At 44.0% G+C, this 21,295-nt stretch overlaps 1 protein-coding gene across 2 annotated transcripts in view; it reads right to left on the reverse strand.

Annotated features, from left to right (window-relative positions):
- Window positions 1-21,295, reverse strand: part of LOC147417440 (endonuclease 4-like) — a 153,824-nt gene that overhangs the window by 70,626 nt on the left and 61,903 nt on the right. For both annotated transcript variants that reach the window (XM_086506776.1, XM_086506775.1), the window contains exons 2-3: window positions 10,970-11,150; window positions 10,549-10,650 (exon numbers count right to left, since the gene is read on the reverse strand). In XM_086506776.1, the coding sequence (XP_086362902.1) occupies window positions 10,549-10,650; window positions 10,970-11,150 (283 nt within the window). The remainder of the gene's footprint in view (window positions 1-10,548; window positions 10,651-10,969; window positions 11,151-21,295) is intronic.

Consider the following 21,295-nt stretch of genomic DNA (forward strand, 5'->3'; position numbering starts at 1 on the left):
TCTTAGTGCAGGGGCACCTAGGGATATTGCAGGGGCATCTATCTCTGGGACACCTACATCTGAAAAGCATGACATATATGAGACTTTTGCGCCTCAGGCCGACAGACTCTTAGAGGCGGACAAAAGAGCCATTTCGACGATTATCAATGTAGCCCTCTCATTGCAAGGTACCAACGGTCTGCATCGCGCTTGCTATGACGGTATGACAAGGGAAGTGCAAGCTCATCTTCAACGAGCGATGGATAGGGACAATTTCATTGCTACAGCTCAAGATCGCATAAGAATCTAACTCAACAGTTAGTGGACCTCAAACATATTGTCCACACTCAGCAAAAACAGTTAAAAGAGGCAAATGATATGACCGCAGCAGTTCAGGACCTCTCTCCTGTGGTACATACAGTGTGTCCCTCATGTGCAAAATACCAAGCTGTAACCATTTCACAGACAGTTCCAGCTACAGCTACAGCTACAACTACAACTACAACTACAACCCCGGTTTCTCCGCAAGTTCCTGTTATGGCAACACAGATACAGACACAGACGGACGTTTCCAAAGCACATTCAGGGGATTCTCAAACAGCAAAGAAAGCAAATCCTACCAATATGGAGTCTAAGCCAGCAGGATCGGTCTCATCACAATTTCATGGACCCTCTATGGCCTCCCCTTCCCAATCCCCATCCTTTCCTTAGCACTTCTACGACTTCCCTAGATTCCAACAACCTGTTCCACCCTCGCAGCCTGCCCAATCTTTTCCTGGGTTTCCACCAGCTCCACCTACTCATCCTCACCCGACACAGCCTGCTGCTCATGGGGTGGCTACTCTATACCCGATGTACCCTCCTCATGGCCACTACCCCTCACCATACACTTGGCCTCCATCTCCTTACCCACATTTCTATCAGCCTCCTCCATCATCCGACCACCAACAGTAGATCGCCGATATTTCAGTTCTTCAGTTCCGCTCTCCGAGACGGGCAGCGGTCTTGTGGCGGGCAACCTGTAGCAGGCTACAGTGTCACTTTCACAGGACAGTAGTTTACAATTGGGCTTTGGTCAGCTGGTCTTTGGTCTGGTCGGTTCACACTAGACGGACTCTTTGGGCAGAGACACGTGGTAGGGATAGGGTGGTCTAGTGGACATCGTGGCCAGATCACCACCGCCACCCATTGGGGATAGACTTAGATGATGTTCTTTATGAGCCGTTGGTGGCTCTTGATGATTGTACATATGAGTAGTCGTTTTGGGCCAGTGGTATGATTTTGTACATAGTCGTCTAGAGTGGGTCTTTACACAGAGCACGTCTTCACCATCCCGGCACATCTGAGCCTCGACACCCCCATTGTACCTGTGAGTCCTGGGCTGGAGCTGAGTGTGCTGCCACGCCAGAGTTTGTATCAGTCTTTGAGATAGTCGAGTCATATGTTCTGGTCTGCTGTTGTGTCTTTGTGAGCTCTGTTGACGTCTATTGTTTCCTTTCTGTTCAGTCTGTTTGAGGGAGATTCAGTCTGTTTGAGTGAGATTGTCACGCACATTGCACTGAGGACCACCCACTGTAGAGAGCACGACACATTATCCGCGCTACAACCTTTGTGATGTAAGCCCAAGGTTAGGGCAGCCCACCATGTCAAGCACTATAAAAAGAGGTGACTTGTAGCGACATGGATTCTTCTATAAAATTTCCGTTACTGGGCAGGATGTCGAACTGTTGTAGGAACTTGAGAGCGTTTTGAGAATCTTGGATGCCTGAGAAGGTGAACATCCTTGAAGGGTTTTGGACCCAAATCTGCCACTAGAGGTGCTGAGTAATAATAAAAATGGTGATGGCACCCATCTGATGAATAGCAAGGTGCGGTAGGTGGTGGTGGGACCTAGGGTGGAGGTGCAAGAGGCAATGGTAGGGGTGCTTCGGAAGCCACATGCGATCGTTCTCTTCAAGCCATGTTCTTGAAAATGCCTCCAAGAAATTGAGAGACGTCTCCAAGGCTCTGTCGTGAAAAGATAATCGGGTGATTTCGAGAAGGGTCACGCAGAAGAGAAGAGTAAACCTGAGAGTGTAGAGGGGTGGCATAACAGGGTTAACAAGAGGATTTAAGGTGCCCAAATAGCTATTCAAAGCTTCCAAGTCAATTCTCTCATCCATCGGTCTCTGATTTTGTTGTTCGGCTAAATAAACTAATTGTCGTACCACATTCTGGGCATGTGTCTCTTCATGTTTCCTCTGAGTGCAAGGGCTCAGTGGATTTCCTTCTTCAGTAATGTGATCTCCCGGTGCTCCATCCATGTTGACACGATTGTGCTTCGATTTGCAGAGGGCAAGGAAGCAAGCTGTGCTCTGATACCACTGTAATCGCTTTCGAAGAGTGATCGGACGGAAACATAGAGATAATTGCAATCTGCACACTCAGCAACACTCTTAGTACTTTGGAACACTTGAATAATTGTGAAAGAAAGAGAGAGAGAGTTGACACAGCACGGCAAAGTTCCAAGCCAAGACGCATTGGCAACACTCTTAGTACTTTGGAACACTTGAATAATTGTGAAAGAAAACCCATAAAGACATAGGCACAAGAATAAAGATGGGTTTTGAGAAGCTTTTTCTAAAAAGCAGGATATTTTTGAGTTCTTTCCGGGAATGCAAATGCTCTCCCGTGAGGAAATCTAAATCTGCATTGCATCTGTGTCTGTGATTGCATCCACATACGCCCGGGAAGTGCAATGTAGCACTAGTTTTCAGCTCACAAGTTCTTCTTGAGTTTTTAAATAGGTTCACATTATTTTTTAAAGGTGACCTGCTGCCCACTTAATAAGTGGGCAGCCAACCATTAAAATAAAGCAAGGCAAGAAGGGGGCGCCCAAGCGGCAGCATCTTCTCTCTCCTCTCTATAGTAATTTTCACAGCATTCTCTCTTTTCTCTCTACTACTCCAGCGCCCTTATCCATTGCTGTTGGTGCTGGAGAGTTGCCGGCTATTACTGCCAGCCTCCAGAGCCTATAAAACAGCCAGCGCACCCTCTCTCTCTACACAGAATTGCTAGCGCTAGCACAAGGGAGACTCTGCCACTCGCAAACTGCAAGTGATCGCATGAAGTCGACGTACGGAGGTCGCTTTTCCGTATTTGGAGTGATACAGCCTATGCTCGGGGATTTTGATTACGAAATCCGGAATGGTCTGCAAAGCCTTTTGCTCTAAGTACAGACAAGAAAAGAATTGAGAGCTCATCTCTCGAAATTTCCCTAGCAAGAAGGAAACGACCATCGAGTCTACGATCTAGAACGGAGGGGTTTTCTCAGTTCTTGTGCTGGTAAAAAGATTCTACCTCAATAAAGATTCTCTTTTTTTGGGGGGGAGGAACCAACCCATCTTTTGGTCCCCAATACTCTGTCGATCTTCTCCCTCATCTCTTTTGGTCAATATTCTAATTATTTTCAGCTTATTGATTATTCGTGCACTGGTGCTTGTGACACGAATGCATTGGTCCGATGCGTATATGATCTCGACACGGAAACCCTAACCCTAAAACCTGTCACATCTGCAGCCCCGTTGATATCACACCACTTGTCAGTAATGGTCGTCGTGGCCACTTCTCGCAATCTTCCATCATAGGCCCAGTTTGAGTGTGCTTGACATTAAGAGGCTCTTGAGCACAAGCAAGAAGTCAATCCATATAAATGGGCGCTTCCATCTGACCTCAATGGTCTGCAAGCACGGGGTCTTTTGTGTAGAGTTCGTCATCAAGAAAATTGCTCAACCTCCTCCTAATAATCAACTTCTTCTTCTTCAGCTTCCTTTTCGGATTCCTTTGCTCTATCTTCAACTTCTCTTTTCAGAGGCGGTCTCCCGCTCGTAGTCTCTATCCTTCTCCACGGCGTATATTGCAAAAAGTCGGATCGGTGAATCCGAAGAATCGAGTGAAGCTCTAATACCATTGTAACCGGCTAGCCACTAGCGAGGTGGTGAACACACAACATACACACAACAAAACTTGAAAATTGATCACACTTGAACTTCAAAGAGCACTAGAGACAAGGCACAGTAGATCAGAGTTCTCTACCCAAATGCTATAGGCCCTAAGTCAAGTACCCCACAAAAGTGCTTTTTATATTGATAAAATCAGAGTCACTCTACAACCATGCAATCATGCACTGATCTGCCAAATGTGACCCCCTAGGCCTGAATTTGTAGGCACACAAGCCAAAAAGCAGTAGCAAACAAGGCGCCCAAAAGCTCTACCACCCAAAAATCCAATGCTTTCAATAGCTCTAGCCAAAAAGCAGCATCAGCAACCCGCAAATCATGGCAAAAAAATGAGTACCACGTCAACATACTCTCTCTCCTCTGTCCAATAGGGTCTAGTACTACCACGTCATCACTTTGTGACACTAAGTCTATTACTATGTTGTATTTCCCACTTACGTTTTGTAGACCATCTTATCATTTTGGGTTGTAAAAAAGAAGAGGTAGCTTTCAACCTCCATCTCCATTGTGTGCTCTCTTGATGTGTGTGTGTGTGTGTGTGTGTGTGTACGCACACTGCCGTTTTAGGCACCGCCCATGAGCTAACATCACCTGACCCAACATTTTTGCCTTTCCCTGCATTTACATTCCCAACATCAGCAAACTGCGGATTTTTGTTTTTCCCTTTGTCTACATTGGGAATCACCTTCATAATAGAAACTCCATTCAATTTAGCTTCACCAACAGATTTGCCTATAGGGGCAGGGGCAGAAGCAAGAACAACCGAAAGAGGGGGCTATAGAACTGGTTCAGGGCATTCACATTGCATGTGACCAAATCTACCACATCGGAAATAGGAGTTTGCAAGTTTGCCCCATTTGAGTTTAAAAGGATGCTTGCCAACCCATGGATCCCCTGAGTCCATCATAATTCCATCCGGGATATGCTTGTCCGTATCCCAAAGAATGTATCGTTTAAGCAGCTTCCCTACAATGACAATCGCACGTTGATTGATGCTTGGGAAAAATCCATGCATTCTTATAAGGATGTGCTTTTGGGTGAGGCTTCCACCTCTCAGGCAGATCCTATGGACAAGTCTACTGCTTTCACTCAGCGGATGGGTTCTGGTATGGATGTGGTGGATGGAGATGTCCATATGGGCATCTCGACTTGATCCATGTGTTTCTTGCCATTGTATATATGATTTCTAATGCACAATCGCATTAAATGCATTACATACAATGTGCGTGGATTATGTAACCTTGACAAATGGCGATTGATCTAGCACTATGTACATACATGTAGGGCAGATATAGTTGTTTTGCAAGAACACAACCAACATGACTTTGCTGGTCAGTGTTCTTATTTTGCTCGTTATTGGATTGCAGATGCTGGTTTGCAAGACTATTCAGGTTTATTGATGCTGGTTCGGCATGAGCTTCAGCCAGCTCTCTTATACAATGATCTGCAGGGCCGCCTGATGGTGATTTAATGCCTGTTGAACGGTCAGGTTTATGAATTTGGAGGTGTTTATGCGCATACAGCATCTGTGAAAATGGTTGCTCTATGGCGAGACATCTCTTCTCGTTTACAGACTTTAAATGTATTCCTTTGCGGTGATTTTAATAATACCCCTGCGATGGATGATAGTACCACAGGTGATTCACACATGTTGTCTACGGAAAGGCTAGAATGGGATAATCTGTTTGCTACTACTCCGATGATTGATTTATGATGGCATTTGCACCCAAATGCCTCTGGATTTACTTTTCAACATGTTGCTCACTCTTCTTATCGAGCGCAGTTGGATCGATGGTATTTGCTTAATCTGCAACAATATGAGGATTTTGTATGTGAGGTCAGCATTGATTACACCTCACAATTATCTGATCATTACCCTGTTTTGTTGAATGTGAATTTTGGGCAGTCTCTTTGTGATCGACCTCTTTCTAGAAAACGTCTGCTACATATCAACAATGCTTATCTCACTCATGCGGCTTTCCGTGACATGATTTCTGATATTATTCCCCCGCTTCTTGCTCACATGCATTTTGATCTTGATGCTACCTGGTATCACTTTGTTATGAGGGTGCAAAGTGTCATTTATGACTATGGCACGGACTACATGCAGTGCACTCGGGGGGATGTTAAGGATGAGAAGCAAGCTTGTCAACAGTTGCAAGTGTTGGCTGATTTGTGGCCTTTGTCTGACTCTGAGATGTCAAAGTTGTGCGAAGCTTGTGTGTGTATTCAACATAATGACAAGCGTAAACTTGCTAAATGGCAGACGCGTGCCCGAACAGGCTTTCATGGATAAAGGTTGTGCTTCGAAGCAATTTTTTAAGCATTTGCATCATACGAGGGTCTCGCAAGCAATCAAGCGGGTTATGCTGTTCCAGTTGTTTGGACTTCTTCAAAGCAAGAACTTGTTGATGCCATGGTGTTGCATTATCGACAGGTGTTTGCTGCTCCTTCTCAGGCATCCTCGGTTGCGTGCCATGCACGTCAATCGATGCTTTCCTTTGTTCATCCAATCATATGCCCACAAGATGCATGTTGCCTTGAGGACCCGTTCACTGCCTCGGAATTGCATAGTGCGTTGCTTGCTTTGGGCCGTTGGTGGTCTCCCAGTTGGGATGGACTTACTGTGGAATTCTTCCTCTCCTTTTGGGAGACTCTTGAACTTCCATTGCTTTTCATGATAAATGCAGCATGGTAGAAACAGGATTTGCCACTATCTTGGAGAGAAGGTTTACTTAAATTGCTGCCTAAGCAAGCGCTTTGCGAGCGATTCTCTCACTGGCGTCCGATTACTTTGATGCCGTTGATTTACAAGATATTGGCTAAGATGCTGGTGCACCGCATTAAGGACCATGTTTTTGCAGGACTCCATCAAGCTCAATATGGTTTCATTCCACGTCGCCAGATTATGGACAATTTGGCTGATGTTATGATTGGCATGGAGTACGCTAAGTACACTCATCAGGATGTGCTTGTTATGCAAGTTGATATTGAAAAGGCCTTTGACACTATACAATGGGATTTCATTGCTGCCATGATGAGGTGCCTAGGGTTTGGTCCTAAATTCACCAATGTGGTTTATTTCTTGTATGCATGTAGCACGTCTTCGGGGATCTTGGAAGGCGAATTAACAGAATCTTGGCCTCTTGGTTGTTCGGTCAAGCAGGGTTGCCCCCTTAGTGCTCTGTTGTATGCTATTGCCACTCACCCGTTGTTGATGTCTCTTGATCACTTGACCTCTATTGAGCGTCTTCGTGGTTGCGGTTACTTTCGGGTCGTACATTTGTTGGCCAAGCTAACGCAGATGATTCGTTGTTTATGCCTCATAATCAGAAGGCTGATGTTGAAGTGATTATGGAAGCCTTGGAACTTTTTGGCATTGCGGCTGGGCTTATAGTCAACTTTTGCAAATCGAAGCTTCTGCCTCTTCGTTCTTGTGATTGGTACAGTCTATTGTGGCCAGGTGAGATTGTTTTTCCTCGCTTTGATGTTTCCCTCTAGTAAATTAATCAAATAGATTTACCAAAAAATAAATAAATGTGTGTGTACGCACACGCACTTGCAAGAGCTCAAGATCTCTCCTCCTCTATCACTTTACGTCATCCAAATTTTGTAGCTTTCTTCACTCTGTATCTAGTCATTGGTTCTCTTGCTTTATCTCCTATATGGAACCACCATGGACAATATCTTGTCACCATAGGGAAACTCCAACTACTTCACCTTATGAAACAGAACCACCAATACAACCCCAAGCTTTTAAAGGTGGATAAAATTTCAAGGCTTGGAGTTGTATTGGCAGCTCTGTACTATGTGGTATTATGGCCAAGTGAGGCAGGAGAATCAAGATATAGAGATGCCTGGTCATGTGATAAATTAACGTTTTGATGATTCACAAGCATCACTTATGTGAGAGCCCCATTTGGCATTCTGGTCGTTTGTTGGGCTGCAGGCGTATGAGACTTTCTATCTATAGCATTTGGCATTATGGGAGCTAAGAATGGCGCATTTAGGATGGCTTATGTATTACTGATTCACAAGCATCACTTATGTGAGAGATGCCTGGTCATGTGATAAATTAACGTTTTGATGATTCACAAGCATCACTTATGTGAGAGCCCCATTGGCATTCTGGTCGTTTGTTGGGCTGCAGGCATATGAGACTTTCTATCTATAGCATTTGGCATTATGGGAGCTAAGAATGGCGCATTTAGGATGGCTTATGTATTACTGATGCAGAGTCATGCAATTCCAGTTGGTTGGTCCACAAGCCATTCTTGACATAGCAAGCTTCCCTAACTTGGCTTCTTCCAGGACTTTTGGGGGGCACATGGTGATCACTTTTTGTTTACATCTCTGAGGGTCATCAAGGGCCCACATCGTTGGACGAATATGAGCCACTGATCCCTCCTGATTATGGAGGTGTTAATTAGTCTCATAGATGGTCACTGAGTCACAACATCATTCAATGAAAAACATAATTTTGGCCCACATAATAGGGTGAATCTAGGTCGATGATCCCTCCTGACCCATGGTGGTGTCAATTAGTCCCATGGAAGGCCACAATGTTGATGTTAATTTCTTTGGCACTGGATGGTGTTGGGGACAGGGGAAACGAATGGATGGTTGGGATGGGAAGTACAAAATGAGCGTCCCATGTTACTATGGCCTGAAAGCAAGATTGATTGTGACCTTTGCAAATAGCCTATTTCCTTAATGCCAAGCTTTCATGAGCAACTATCGATATAGGGCTCAAAACTGCAAGAAAAAGGAACGTGAGGGACCGAGCGTGTAGGAATGTAGACCGTGTATACAGCTAATAAAGCAAATTGTGTTTGCCACTCTAATGAACGTAAGCAAGGAAGAACTTTCAAGTCCACATCATTAGGAGATGGCCAAAACCAGTCACTCAGATCCCATGACCTCCCTTCATGCCACATTTCAAACAATTGGTGATGTTTTGGGTAGATTGCTAGATGCGGCTATCTTTAATTGTATTAACTTGAAGAATGGATAGATCACATTCATAAGCATCCAAGAATGTGCCAAAGAATTCCTTTAGGACAAAATTCAGCTTTTAATAGTTTCTGGCTATGTCTGCTGGATTTACGAAGGTCTGGCTACCCTTATCAACAAAATGATGGACTACATTTTGCATTCTTGAGGGACTTTCATCGGAATTTTTCTGAAGTTGAATCAATTCAGGATTTCACAACCTACATGAAATGTGGAGTTTTATTGGACTCTATCTGGTTACAGGAGGTTCGCATATTCACACAGATTGCTTCACCTTTGCATGAGTTCACCAATACTGGTTTAACCTAGTGTTGGGGTGATAGACAAAACAATGCTTTCCAAGAGTGTAAAGAGGAGCTAGCTGCAAAATCCAGTCCTCAGTCTCCAGATCTGAGGAAGTCCTTTACAATATAGTTTGATTCTAGTCACGGTGTCATTCTTATTAAAGATGGTTGTGTTATTGCTTATGAGAGCAAACACTCTTTTCCATTTTGAAAGCTTCTTCAAATTAGAAGACAGTGATTATGTGATGTATCCTTTGCCAATTAGACCAATCGTCAGTCTGAAAAATCTCTCTCGATCAAAGCTTTCGGACAAACACTAAGTGGGGGAACTGTTTCTATTAGCTGTTCTGCTACCTCCAATTTAAAGAGAGACGGGTCACGGTATTGAGCAAATTTGATCAGGGTTGAGATGCTTTTAGCAAGGGCCATATTGGTACATGCCCCTTGCAGAGGATTTACGTGATCACAAGGACAGACAAGAATTGACGTCACCCTATTATCTCAATGCTCACAGTAAACATCGCACTTCATGGATATAAAAGGACCATTCTTTATAAGGAGCTGGCCTCAAAGATGCTTACATCATCAGTTTCCTACACCTTTCACTATACGAAGCAGGGTTGAGAAGGAGGGCGCTTGTTGAAGCAATACTAATTTTACACACAAACGATGTTCTTTGAGCCAAAAGAAGGTATCTCCGGAGATTTCTCAGAGATAGTTTAAGCTGGTTAAAGTGATACTTTTAAGTTCTAGAGGAAAATATCTGTGTGTGAATAATTCCTCATAGCAGACTGGCAAGTGGGGTCAAACTTGCTCAGATTGGGACACCATGTAAGTGTAAAATGTATTTGTAGTCAACCCAACTATGGTGCAAAGACAGATGAAAGAGACGACATTCATTGCTGTGCTTTAGAGAATACAGGGACAATGCTTGTGACTGCATCACAGGAAGAACTAAAAGAGGGATTTCACGATGTGACATGGTGTCTCATTTTATGTGTCTGGTGCAAAATTGGAAAGAATAACTTCAGATGGCAGTTCTTTACTTTCTCTGAGGCAGGAGAGGTGTCAATAGACACTTCTTTACTCTCTCTAAAGGAGATGCCGATAGCATTTCCTAGGCACTCGGACACTTAGATATCTCAATGAAAGAAAAAAGATAGAATTATTATCCTAAGATTAAAAAAGTTTGTTAGAGACTACTGAAAGAGTAAAACAAGTATGCAATTATTTCTGCTCTAACATGCACAAACATGAAAGAAGTAAGTCTTTACATGGTTGACTTGAAGAGCCATACGTAGTCAATTGAGCTGTGTAATTGTTTATAGCTCCTACGGTACACATATCACGGTGACCTTCAAAACTTTGACAATCTCCTGCAGAAACAAATTCATTTTTAACAAAACTCAGTTCCACTTTATGCATTTTGAAGCGAATATAAATTTAATCATGCAGCCCAAATCACACATTGAGTCTTTCAGACCATGAAAATAGTGTCTGATGATCTGTTATGTACATACCCTTTGATATTTACAAGAAATGTTTTCCCTTAAAAGTAGGACTGTAAATTTCAAGTCTATCCAATGCTCAAGGACCATTCCAAGCTTTCTCATGTGTAGCATGAGATGAACAAAAAAGTGGTTATAAAGTACTGAAATAAACTGGGTGCGGTGCTTACTAAAGGAGGAAACTCACTCTTGTAGTCATAATTGCAGAGAAAATCGGGGGTTTCTACAAAATGTAAAGGAATACTCCACTGCCACGTTTCAATAAGCCTGATTTCATTTGCCCAGGTGCACAAGTTTGCAAGGCGGCCTCCAGCACGTTTAGGAAGTAGACTTTGCACAGCTTTTAGGGTATTTTCTGAGAGAAGAGACTGATGCCAAAAGGAAAACAACACAAAGAAAAATCTGTTACTGCTTAAAACTCATCATTGTGCAGAAACTATATAAAGTCCTATTGACTACAATGGTGGCAGCTGCATCACGCTGCACAGATTGAGCTCTAAATAATGAAGATTCAAAAGTGCCCAGGAATCGACAATAACGGTACAGCAACTATACGCTGATAAACTCCAACATACAGTTTTGCAAAGGAACATGATAAAGAAAAGGAGCAAAGCTGAGTTTGAAGCTGCTGCACAAATCTTTCTGAAGCAATTTTGCACCCCAAGCAATCCAGCAGAACCAGTACGACTGCCTCTTGTGGAATATATGCACAACAATACTGCCCATACATTTACAAGTAAGACACCTTTGAAGCGATCAATAACCCAAGAGATAGAGACTCCAATGAAACAATTCTCCCTAGTAACAGCTCAAACTGTCGAGAAAGTGTACTGTCTGCTTGAGACCCAAGGTGTGTCTCAGCCTCTAAATAAGCCAGGCAGAAAAGGGAAAAGCCCAACAGGTATTCATCAGAAGAGTAATTGTGTGTCTTTTGAAACATGAATGCGTAAATAGCATCCACAGCCAGGGGGGCTTACTTGCCATCCAGTGGGACATGAGGATAGGGGGAGAATAGTGGATCAAATTTTGTACCCAATAGAGCTAATTACACAAATTGGTGACTTTGAAATATTACCTAGACTAACTGGAACAGTTGATCACTCATATCCGTAGTCATCACAAGAAACGGAATCAGAAAAAACGTAGTTTCGGAGTTTCGATCGAGGCCAAAATGATCAAGAACTTTCAATTAAAAATTTAGCTTAGTGTACAAGCTATTATAGGACTTCAAAATACACAGTCACCCATAGAGCCACCCAAAATGCCCACAATCAACAAGTGTGTAAAGAAGCCACAAGTACTCGTTAAATCTTGGTGAAAGAGAAGTGAAGTGAAATGATGTATTAACGTCTTGAAATGATGTATTAACGTCTTCAAAAGGCCAAAATGACCTATGAGACTCTTTTGTTACAAATTGGTGAATCTGATACCATGTCTGGGTGCAAAAAAGAGATACAAAAATGAATCTAGAAGTGCTGCTAGCTGGAACTGTGTGGGGTATGTGCGACCATTAATACAATGGGTGCCCAATACAAGAGGGTGATACAATGGGTGATGAATCCATCCTCATCTGTACTCTGGATGTCAAGATAGTATGGCCCGAACTCTATGTTGTAGTCTCCGTCGATGCTGTGAAGCTCCTCGTCTCAATCGTGGGCATCTCAATCTCCCTAACTTTAATGCTCGGTCAATGAGAGTACCGCAGGTGTGAGTATGAGCTGAGCTTTGCAATGGTGGCTGCTCCTCTATCTACCTAGTGTCTGGTGCGAAAAAATCCGTAATCTATCTCTAGGGTTGTCTCTTCCTCATTAAACTATCTTTGTGTCTGCGTAACTCAAGTAGATAGAGTCCAATACATCTTTGGTCTTGATAGCTCATGACTCTAGAGAAGGGTCCAAAACCCTCTCTGAATAGGCAGTGGAAGCGACCCCGTATCTCGTAATACACTATGCATTGACATATATAATGCATCTCTGTCTCTGGCTCTGTATAGCAAAGGTGGCATATCTTGCTAGCTGCTGGTATCCCTCTGAATCTAACAGTCTCAATCTCAAGCTAGGGTGATGATGTCCATATCTAACCAACGGCACACTATAACCCACGAGATAGATGTGTATCCATATAGCTGGGTTGAATTACAAACCCATCCCCTGTGAGTTGGAGAAGATGCTCTCTATAGAAAGACATCTTTGTGTGCAACTCCTATGTCGGCTCTATCCATGTCCTCTTGGTGTCGAACTGGGTCATGTCCTCGAGAACGAGTCTAGCAATCTCCACCCGTGTAAGAGACAGCAATGGTGCATCAAGGGAGTACCGGAAGGGAGGCAAGTTGTCCATGATGAAAGCCATGTATCTCGAACCATGATGACATCTGTGCATACCAGCATGATGTGTCCCCCTGTAAAGCTAACTGTCTCGAGGACTCAAGGGTCAATCTGACATATCTATCTCTAGTTGGAGAAGATGCTCTCTATAGAAAGTCATCTTCGTACCTAGCTCATGTGTGGGTTGTATCCATGTCCTCTTCGTATCCAACTGAATCAAGTCCTGTCTGATGAGCCTGGTAATCTCTGCTCTTGTGAGGGGGATGGAGGGTGCATCCAGAGAGTACTGAAATGGGGGTAGCCAGTCCATACTAAAGCCATGTAACTGAAACCAAGATGACATCTCTGCATACCAACATGATCTATCTCCTTGTAATGCCAGTTGTCACGAAGACTCTAGTGCTAATAGAGCATATTTGTCTCTAAGGAGAGCCCAAGTGCTATGCATAAATGAAACTGATCGAGTGAGTGCCTCCACTACCAATGGAGGAGCAGCGAGCTCCGCCCTAACAATGTCATGTGGTACTGAGGCCTTGGCCCTAATCATCCGAGAAATCATACACAGCAATGGCTTCCTCATACATCTCCATCCGTCAGTACTGCCAACTCTGCTATGATGATCAACTAAGGGGCCCCATATCTCCACCCCGTACAGCATGGCCGAAGTGACCAAAGTGTCAAAGAGCCAAAGCTTTGTCCCCGGTTCCTGGAACTGAACCTGCGGACATATCCTCTCAAGTCTCCCCAATGCTGCATAGGCTCTGGTCAATCGCGTATCCGTTGCACGCCTCAGGGAAAATATTGGACCACTGAAAACCGCCCCAAGATAAGTGTATGTATCTGCATACTCCACAGTCTCTCGACCATATGTAAAAGTGGAGGCGGACCTCCTTACCCATTGCGCCGTGGTGTTTAACACCATTACCTTGGTCTTACCAAGGTTCACAGACAATCCACTGTCCCGTGCAAATACATGCAGTGCATCCAAATGATGTTGCATCCCTTCTGGAGAATCGGAGATCGGCACAATATCATCAGCGTATACTAGCAACGGAATCCATGTCCCTGCAAGTTGAGCACCTCTATCACCCTTTGTATGTACATAATCTGAAAACTCATCTACATATATCTCAAAGAGAGTCGGAGATAGGGGACAACCCTGCTTCACCCCAATGGTGGAGTGAACCATGTCGGACATGCCCTAAGTAGTGCGTACATGTCCTACCATTGTCCTGTATAAAGCTAAGATCCCCCAGATCAGCTCTGTGGGCACCCCCATGTCTTGCAATCTGCGTATGAGTCTGGCTCGTGGCACTGTATCAAAGGCTTTGCGGAAATCCACAAAGCTACAATATATCCTCCTGCCATGGTGTCTACCCTTCTCAATAATGGCTTTGAGTGTCAAAATCTGGTCAAGAGTGGAGAAACCTCTCCTAAACCCTGCCTTTCATGCTACCCGTATGCCCCCTCTCTCTGCCCATCCACTTAACTCATGCTCAAGAATTGATGCATATAGCCTAGCCAGAGTGTGACCAACCATGATGGTTCGGTAATTTCCGGGAAGCATAGGATCTCTCGACTTGAAGATAGGCACAATAGTGGACATACTCCAAGTCTCAGGGAAACCCTCATACATGGCTCTATTAAACATCATAGCAAGAGGCTCCGCAAGCATATCTCTGGCATGGATAAAGTGCTCTGCTACCAGACCATCATGATCATGTGCTCTTCCTGTCTTCATCTTGTCAATGGCTTTCCTTACCCTCTCAGCAGTAAAGAGAGTACATGTTTCTGGGCATGCCTCTGGAGGGTCAGGCAAAGGTGGTCCCGATGCTGTATAGAGAGATGTAGCATATTCCCCCCATGTCTCTGTGGAAGTGATGGCTGGTGGTGGAGAGTGCTCATTGAAAAGCCTCCATGCCTCACTAGAGTCCTGACTCATAAACAACTCATACAGAGAGAGAGAGAGAGAGAGAGAGAGAGAGAGAGAGAGAGAGAGAGAGAGAGAGAAATGAAATGAAATGAAATGTTATATTAACGTCTTCAAAAGGCCAAAATGACCTATGAGACCAATCAGTTACAAAATAGTGAATCTAATACCATGTCTGGGTACAAAAGAACTAGAAAAGAACTAGAAGTGGAACAAAATACTACTACTACTACTACAATCAAATGTGACATGCAAATTTTTACTCCCAAAAGAAAAAGATCAGAACGGTAGATCCTATAACAAGATTTTACATTAGAATAATAGAGGAGATGAGGACATCTTACGTGCAAGGCAAATTGTCGATTAGGAGCTATGTGGAAAATATCAAGGAACTGACTAGACAGCTACAAGAGCCTCCATCTAAAAGGGCCAAAGCATGATTTGGTGGTGCAAAAAGTGGTGTCTTGGAAACTACCTTAAGGATCCCAATTTCATGTGTCCCATATGAACATACCAACCATGTTGTATATCATTGCGCAAACAAGGGTAACCCGTTGGGAAATTACTAGCAATAGCCCACCCAAGAGACCACATATTAACAAAGAAGAAACTTGTTTAGGCACGGCTTTAAGGCTCTGATCAAACCAATGCACTTGTGAACAAAGGGGACACACAATTTTGTCACTTGAAATCATGTCCATGTTCAAAAATTTATTAAAAAAAGGGGGTGTTCAAACTTTGCTCAACTGCGCGAGCCTCCTGCACATGCGGTACCTCCAGTACGCAGCAATTCTAGGTTTCAGCGATTGCTGGCAGTTTTGCGCTCGCGAGTGGACGTGTGTGTGCGGGTGTGTGTGTGTGTGTGTGGTGTGTGAGTAGCCCTACGCAAAGAGAGCCTACGCGATCAATTGCCTTGCGCGAACACCAACTCTGCGCGACGAGCAGCATGCGCAATTTTTCTGCACTGCGCGCTTGCTGTTTTACCTCGTCAACAGGTTTGGGCAGCCTGCAGCTCTGTGTGTGTGGGGGTGTATGGGTGTGTGTGTGTGTGTGTGTGTGTGTGTGTGTGTGTGTGGGTAAACGATCGAGAGCTCCTCTGTCGCGTGGGTCTCCTGCGCGTATCTGCATCTCGGCGCCCTCGCCAGGGTCTATGTGGGTGTGCGCGCTCTGCGAATTGGGTGTTCAGTGCGTCCTATGTATCATCTCACAGCAGCCACCCCTTCGCGCAGTAATCATCTGGCTCCACAGGCTGCCCGCACTGAGTGGTTTTATCTTCGTCCAAGGACAGAGCTCTGTTTGTGTGTGTGTGTGTGTGTGTGTGTGTGTGTGTGTGTGTGTGTGTGTGTGTGTGTGTGTGTGTGTGTGTGTGTGTGTGTGTGAGTGCCCTGCTGTAATTCTCTACGCCTGCGCCAGCAGGTGGATGTGAGAGTGCGTGTGTGTGCGTGGGCGTGTGTGTGTAAAGCAGCAGGCTGCCCTCACGCGAGAAGTGCCCCTGCGCGAACTGCCCTTGCTGGCGAGAATTGCCCTGCGCCAGTTTGCCCCTGCGGCAAGTGCTTCCCCGTGTGAGTCTGCCCACCTGCGAATTGTTGCAATTTCGTCTTGGCTGCAGTTTCAGGCTCCTGTCGACTTGGCTGCTCTATGTGAGGGGTTTTGTTGCGAGCTCGCTGTTGAACATCTGCAAAGGAGTTTTGTCGCCAGCAATAGCCTCTGCAAGGTTTTCTGTCACCTAGAAATTCAGCTCCCTGTTGCAGGTTTCGTTTCTCAAGCAAGGGGTATACTTGTACGTGTTGGCAGTGTGCAGGTTATAACAGTGACGCTTTCTGTTTCTGCTGTATTTTCTACAAAAAGGGGTTTTGGGCCTTAGAAGATTTCCTATTCAGCTTTAGCAGTCTCAGTTTGTTCGGAATTTTGTACAATGCAGTCCTTTATGTACAGTCTTGAGGTTGGTACAAAGAACGTCTGCTAATATAAAAACAAAAAAGAGTGTGTTTTTTGGAAATTCAAGCTGTCTTTATAATCCAAGTAGATTTTGTCAGTACAAAGGGAAGGTTTTTTTGGTCATGGCAGAAGAGGCTGTATATAAGCGTAGGAAACAGGTTGACCTTTCCTCCATGGATGCTGCGCATATTATTAAAGAGTGTTTGTCGGAGGATTTCGCGGATGCTCGGGATGCGTGGGAAGGCCAACAACCCACTAGTGAAGTGATTATTCCGGTTTAGCAGTTGATGGATCCAGTTGCACAGTATGCATTGAATGCCGTTATTTTGTTTTTCCCTGGCAAAATGCCATCGGCACAAGATGTAGGTCAATGGGTTGACTTTTTGTTGAAAAGACAAGCAGTTCGAGGGGTGTATTTTGGTGCCGGCGGGTTTTATGAGGTGCTATTGGAAGACATGGATGCTCGTTCGCGCTTGTTGGAAATGTCGCCTTTGTTTTTCAACATGCAAATGACACATGTTTTGCCATGGGCGCTTACTAAAGATTATCAGAGCTTGATGCGACACAGGTGCCCGCCGGTCTGGGTGGAAATAGTCGGATTTCCGAGGACTTGGAAACATTTCTTGCCTATTTTGGCTGCGCAATTAGGAAAAGTGATTTGCCCCCCAAACTTGGATACTAATTCCAATAGATTTTGCGTACTATGGGATACAGATGTGCCTAAGGCACCGTCAGGAATTACGGTTGACTCTGGTGATCCAATGGTAGGCAAAAGGCCATTTAAACTTAAATGGGGGAAGTTTGCAGGTGCTTGTTTTGGTTGTGGAAAATTTGGCCATATGCAGTCTGAATGTTAGGAATCTATGTTTAAACTGCCACCATCTGTTGTTCCTATGACTGGAACTCGTGTTGTTCCTCTGTCTGCTTCGTCTGTGAAGTCGAAGACAGGAGAGTCTAATGGCAACATGCAAGCCAAGCAAGGCAAAGACTCCATTAAGAATCTGGCTAATATGCAGACTGCTGGGAAGACTATTAATAAAGGTAAAGCTAAGCTCGTAGAGTCTAATGATGGTTGGCAAATTCCCAAGAAGCCGGCAAAACCTCGTGTTTCGCCTATTTCAAGGAATTATATACCTGCTATGGATGGAAGAGGTGGTGGAACCTCTGCATCTACATCCCATGATCGTAAGTCGTTGGTTGAAGCGTGGGATAAAGTGGTTCATTCATATAAAGACGCTTTGCTTGGGTCGACATGTGCGTCGTTGTCGATGTATCAAAATCCCCACGAAGGGATGCATATGGATTCTGCTGTATTGAATGGTAGTATGGAGGCGGACGTGCCTATGGGTAGCACTACTTGATGATTGTGCCTCATGGATCGTTTGTAAATATTGTACAGATGCATTCTCCTATTAGATGTTTGACTTATAATGTGCGCGGATTGTGCAACCAGGATAAGTGGAAGCTCATCTGGCATTGTGTACATACAAACAAAGCAGATATAGTGGTATTGTAGGAGCATAATCAACATGATTTTGTTGGTCAATCATTGTATTATGCAGGATTCTGGATTTCTTATGCTGGTACTCGTTCTTTTTCGAGAGTTTTAATGATGGTGCGTCATGAATTGCAGCCGGTGTTGGCTCATAATGACCCGGCGGGACGCTGGATGGTTGTTCAATGTCTTGTGCAAGGCAATATTTTCGAATTTGCTGGTATTTATGCTTATACTACTTTGGCACATAGATCTCGTCTTTGGCAAGATTTGGTCAAATATCCCTGGCGTTCACATGCTTTTTGGTGTGGGGATTTTAATAATGCGCCGGCAAACACGGATAATACAACTGGCCATTCACATATGTTAAACTTGAAACGTTCTTCGTGGGATGCTTTGATTAGTGGTACAGGAGTGTTGGATCTATGGGCTAGCTCTCATTATTTGGAGCGAGGCTACACTTTTTCTCATAATGCTCGTTCGGAATATAGAGCTAGATTGGATCGGTGGTATGTACTTGGCTCTCAGCAATATGATATGTTTGCATGTGATATGAGGCTTAATCGCTCCTTTACTCTATCTGATCATTTTCGTCTTTGGCTCTTGATCCATACTGAGACATTGGATACAAATTCCTCGCTTCCTACTAAGCGATTTTTGCATATTAATAATGCTTATCTCTCGCACGAGGCATTTCGAACATTGATTGAAGCAGTGATTCCGCCACTTGTCTCTCATATGTTTAGAGATGTGGATATGGCTTGGTACCACTTTCTCATGCGGATTCAAGCAGTCATAAAGGATTTGCTTCATGGTACATGCACCGGATGAGAGATAAAGTGCAGGAAGATAAGATGACTACTCAAACTTTGGAAAGTATTGCAGATATTAGACGGCTTACTCGGTCAGAACAAGATGAATTATGTGCAGCCAAAGCCTCTTTAATGCGTAATAACAGAAGGAAACTTGAAAAATGGAAAGTAAGATCAAGACAATATGCTTTTACGGATAAAGGTTGTTCATCGAAGCAGTTCTTTAAGCATTTGCATCATTCGAGGTTATCTATGTCTATTAAAAGGGTTAAGATTGATACTGAGCAATGGACGGCCAATAAAGGTCAATTGGCGGATTGCATGGTTGATCATTTTCAACAGGTTTTTGCTGGGACTGGGGTTCCTTCAAGTGAAGCTTTGCAAGCCAGACAGCTACTGTTGTCGTATGTGCATCCTATATTGACGAGGAATGATGCAGCTATCCTTAAGGATAGTTTTACTGAGGCTGAGCTGCATGACAGCTTGTTGCATCTTGGGCATTGGAAATCCCCTAGATGGGACGGTCTTACAATTGAATTTTTCCTTCGCTTTTGGGAGTCCCTTAAGCAACCTCTACTCTTCATGATTAATAAGGCATGGGTTAAACAGTCATTGCCGCAATCGTGGAAAGAAGGATTGGTGAAATTGTTGCCTAAGCAGACATTATGTGATGAATACTTCTCGCACTGGCGTCCGATCACGCTTATGCCGGTTGTTTATAAATTGTTGTCGAAAATGATAGCTTCTCGTATTAAAGATCGTTTGTTCTCAGGCATACATCCTGCTCAATATGGATTCATTCCTCGTAGGCAAATTATGGATAATATTGCTAATGCTTTTGTGGGGATTGAGTATGCAAAATATACTGGACAGGATGTACTTATCATGCAGGTTGATATAGAGAAAGCATTGGACACGATTCAATGGGATTTCATCGCTCAGACTATGACGGCTTTGGGCTTTGGTTCCAAGATGTGTCGAGTGGTCTATTTCCTATATAAGAATAGTCAATCTGCTGGAATCATTGATGGTGAGTTGACTCGATTATGGGATCTTGGTAGATCGGTTAGGCAAGGTTGCCCTTCGAGTGCCATGTTGTATGCTATTGCTACGCACCCTCTTTTGTTGTACTTGGACTCCTTGACTATGTTTGGGCGTTTACATGGGTTGGAATTGCCATCTAGAGATCATTTTGTGGCGCAAGCATATGCGGATGACTCCATGTTTTGGCCTATAAATACACCGGAGGATGTTCAATGTATAATGGAAGCATTGCATCTTTATGGACAGGCTGCAGGATTGCAAGTAAACTTTAGAAAATCTAAATTGTTACCGTTGCATAAAATGGATTGGCACTCAGTATTATGGCCAGGGGAGATAGTAAAGCCTGACCAAATTGTGAGACATCTTGGATACCCGCTGGCTTGGTCGGATAATAATGCAAAATTATTGGATTGGGTTGAGAACAAATTGAGGCCTAAATTACACTATTGGAAATTATCCACTTGGCCGCTACATGTAAGACTCAGAATAGTACAGTCCATATTGGTGGCATATGTGCAATTTTTCTTGCCTATGTTGCATTGGCCACCTCGTCGTATTTGAGCTTTGATGTCTCGGATACTGGAGCACTTTTGGCCTACTTCTCAGAAAAAGGGTCTGTGTTTGCTTGTGATGGATAAATTATGTTCTCCGAAGCATTGTGGTGGTTTGAATATTCTGCATCTGGGTTCTCATGTTATAGCAAGAAAGGCCACATTGTTGTTGGTGTTGGTTGAGCAAAAGCAGCCTTGGACACAAATGTTTGCGTTTTTGTGCTCTCATGCGGTTTCTACACCGGCTTTTGGCCATTGGCAGCCATCGTATTGGGATGTGGTTTTTATAAGTTTCAGGCCACGATACCTGGATGTCCTTTTGCCTCCAGTCTTGTAGCGGATTGGAAAGTAGTCACACAGGACTTGTTGTGGCATGGTAGAGATGACGTATGTGGCAACTCGCTTCGGTTAGAAAGTTT

This window comes from Adiantum capillus-veneris, chromosome 30 (genome assembly GCF_014529385.1).
Source record: "Adiantum capillus-veneris isolate H3 chromosome 30, ASM1452938v2, whole genome shotgun sequence".
In the NCBI taxonomy this organism is placed as follows: domain Eukaryota; kingdom Viridiplantae; phylum Streptophyta; class Polypodiopsida; order Polypodiales; family Pteridaceae; genus Adiantum; species Adiantum capillus-veneris.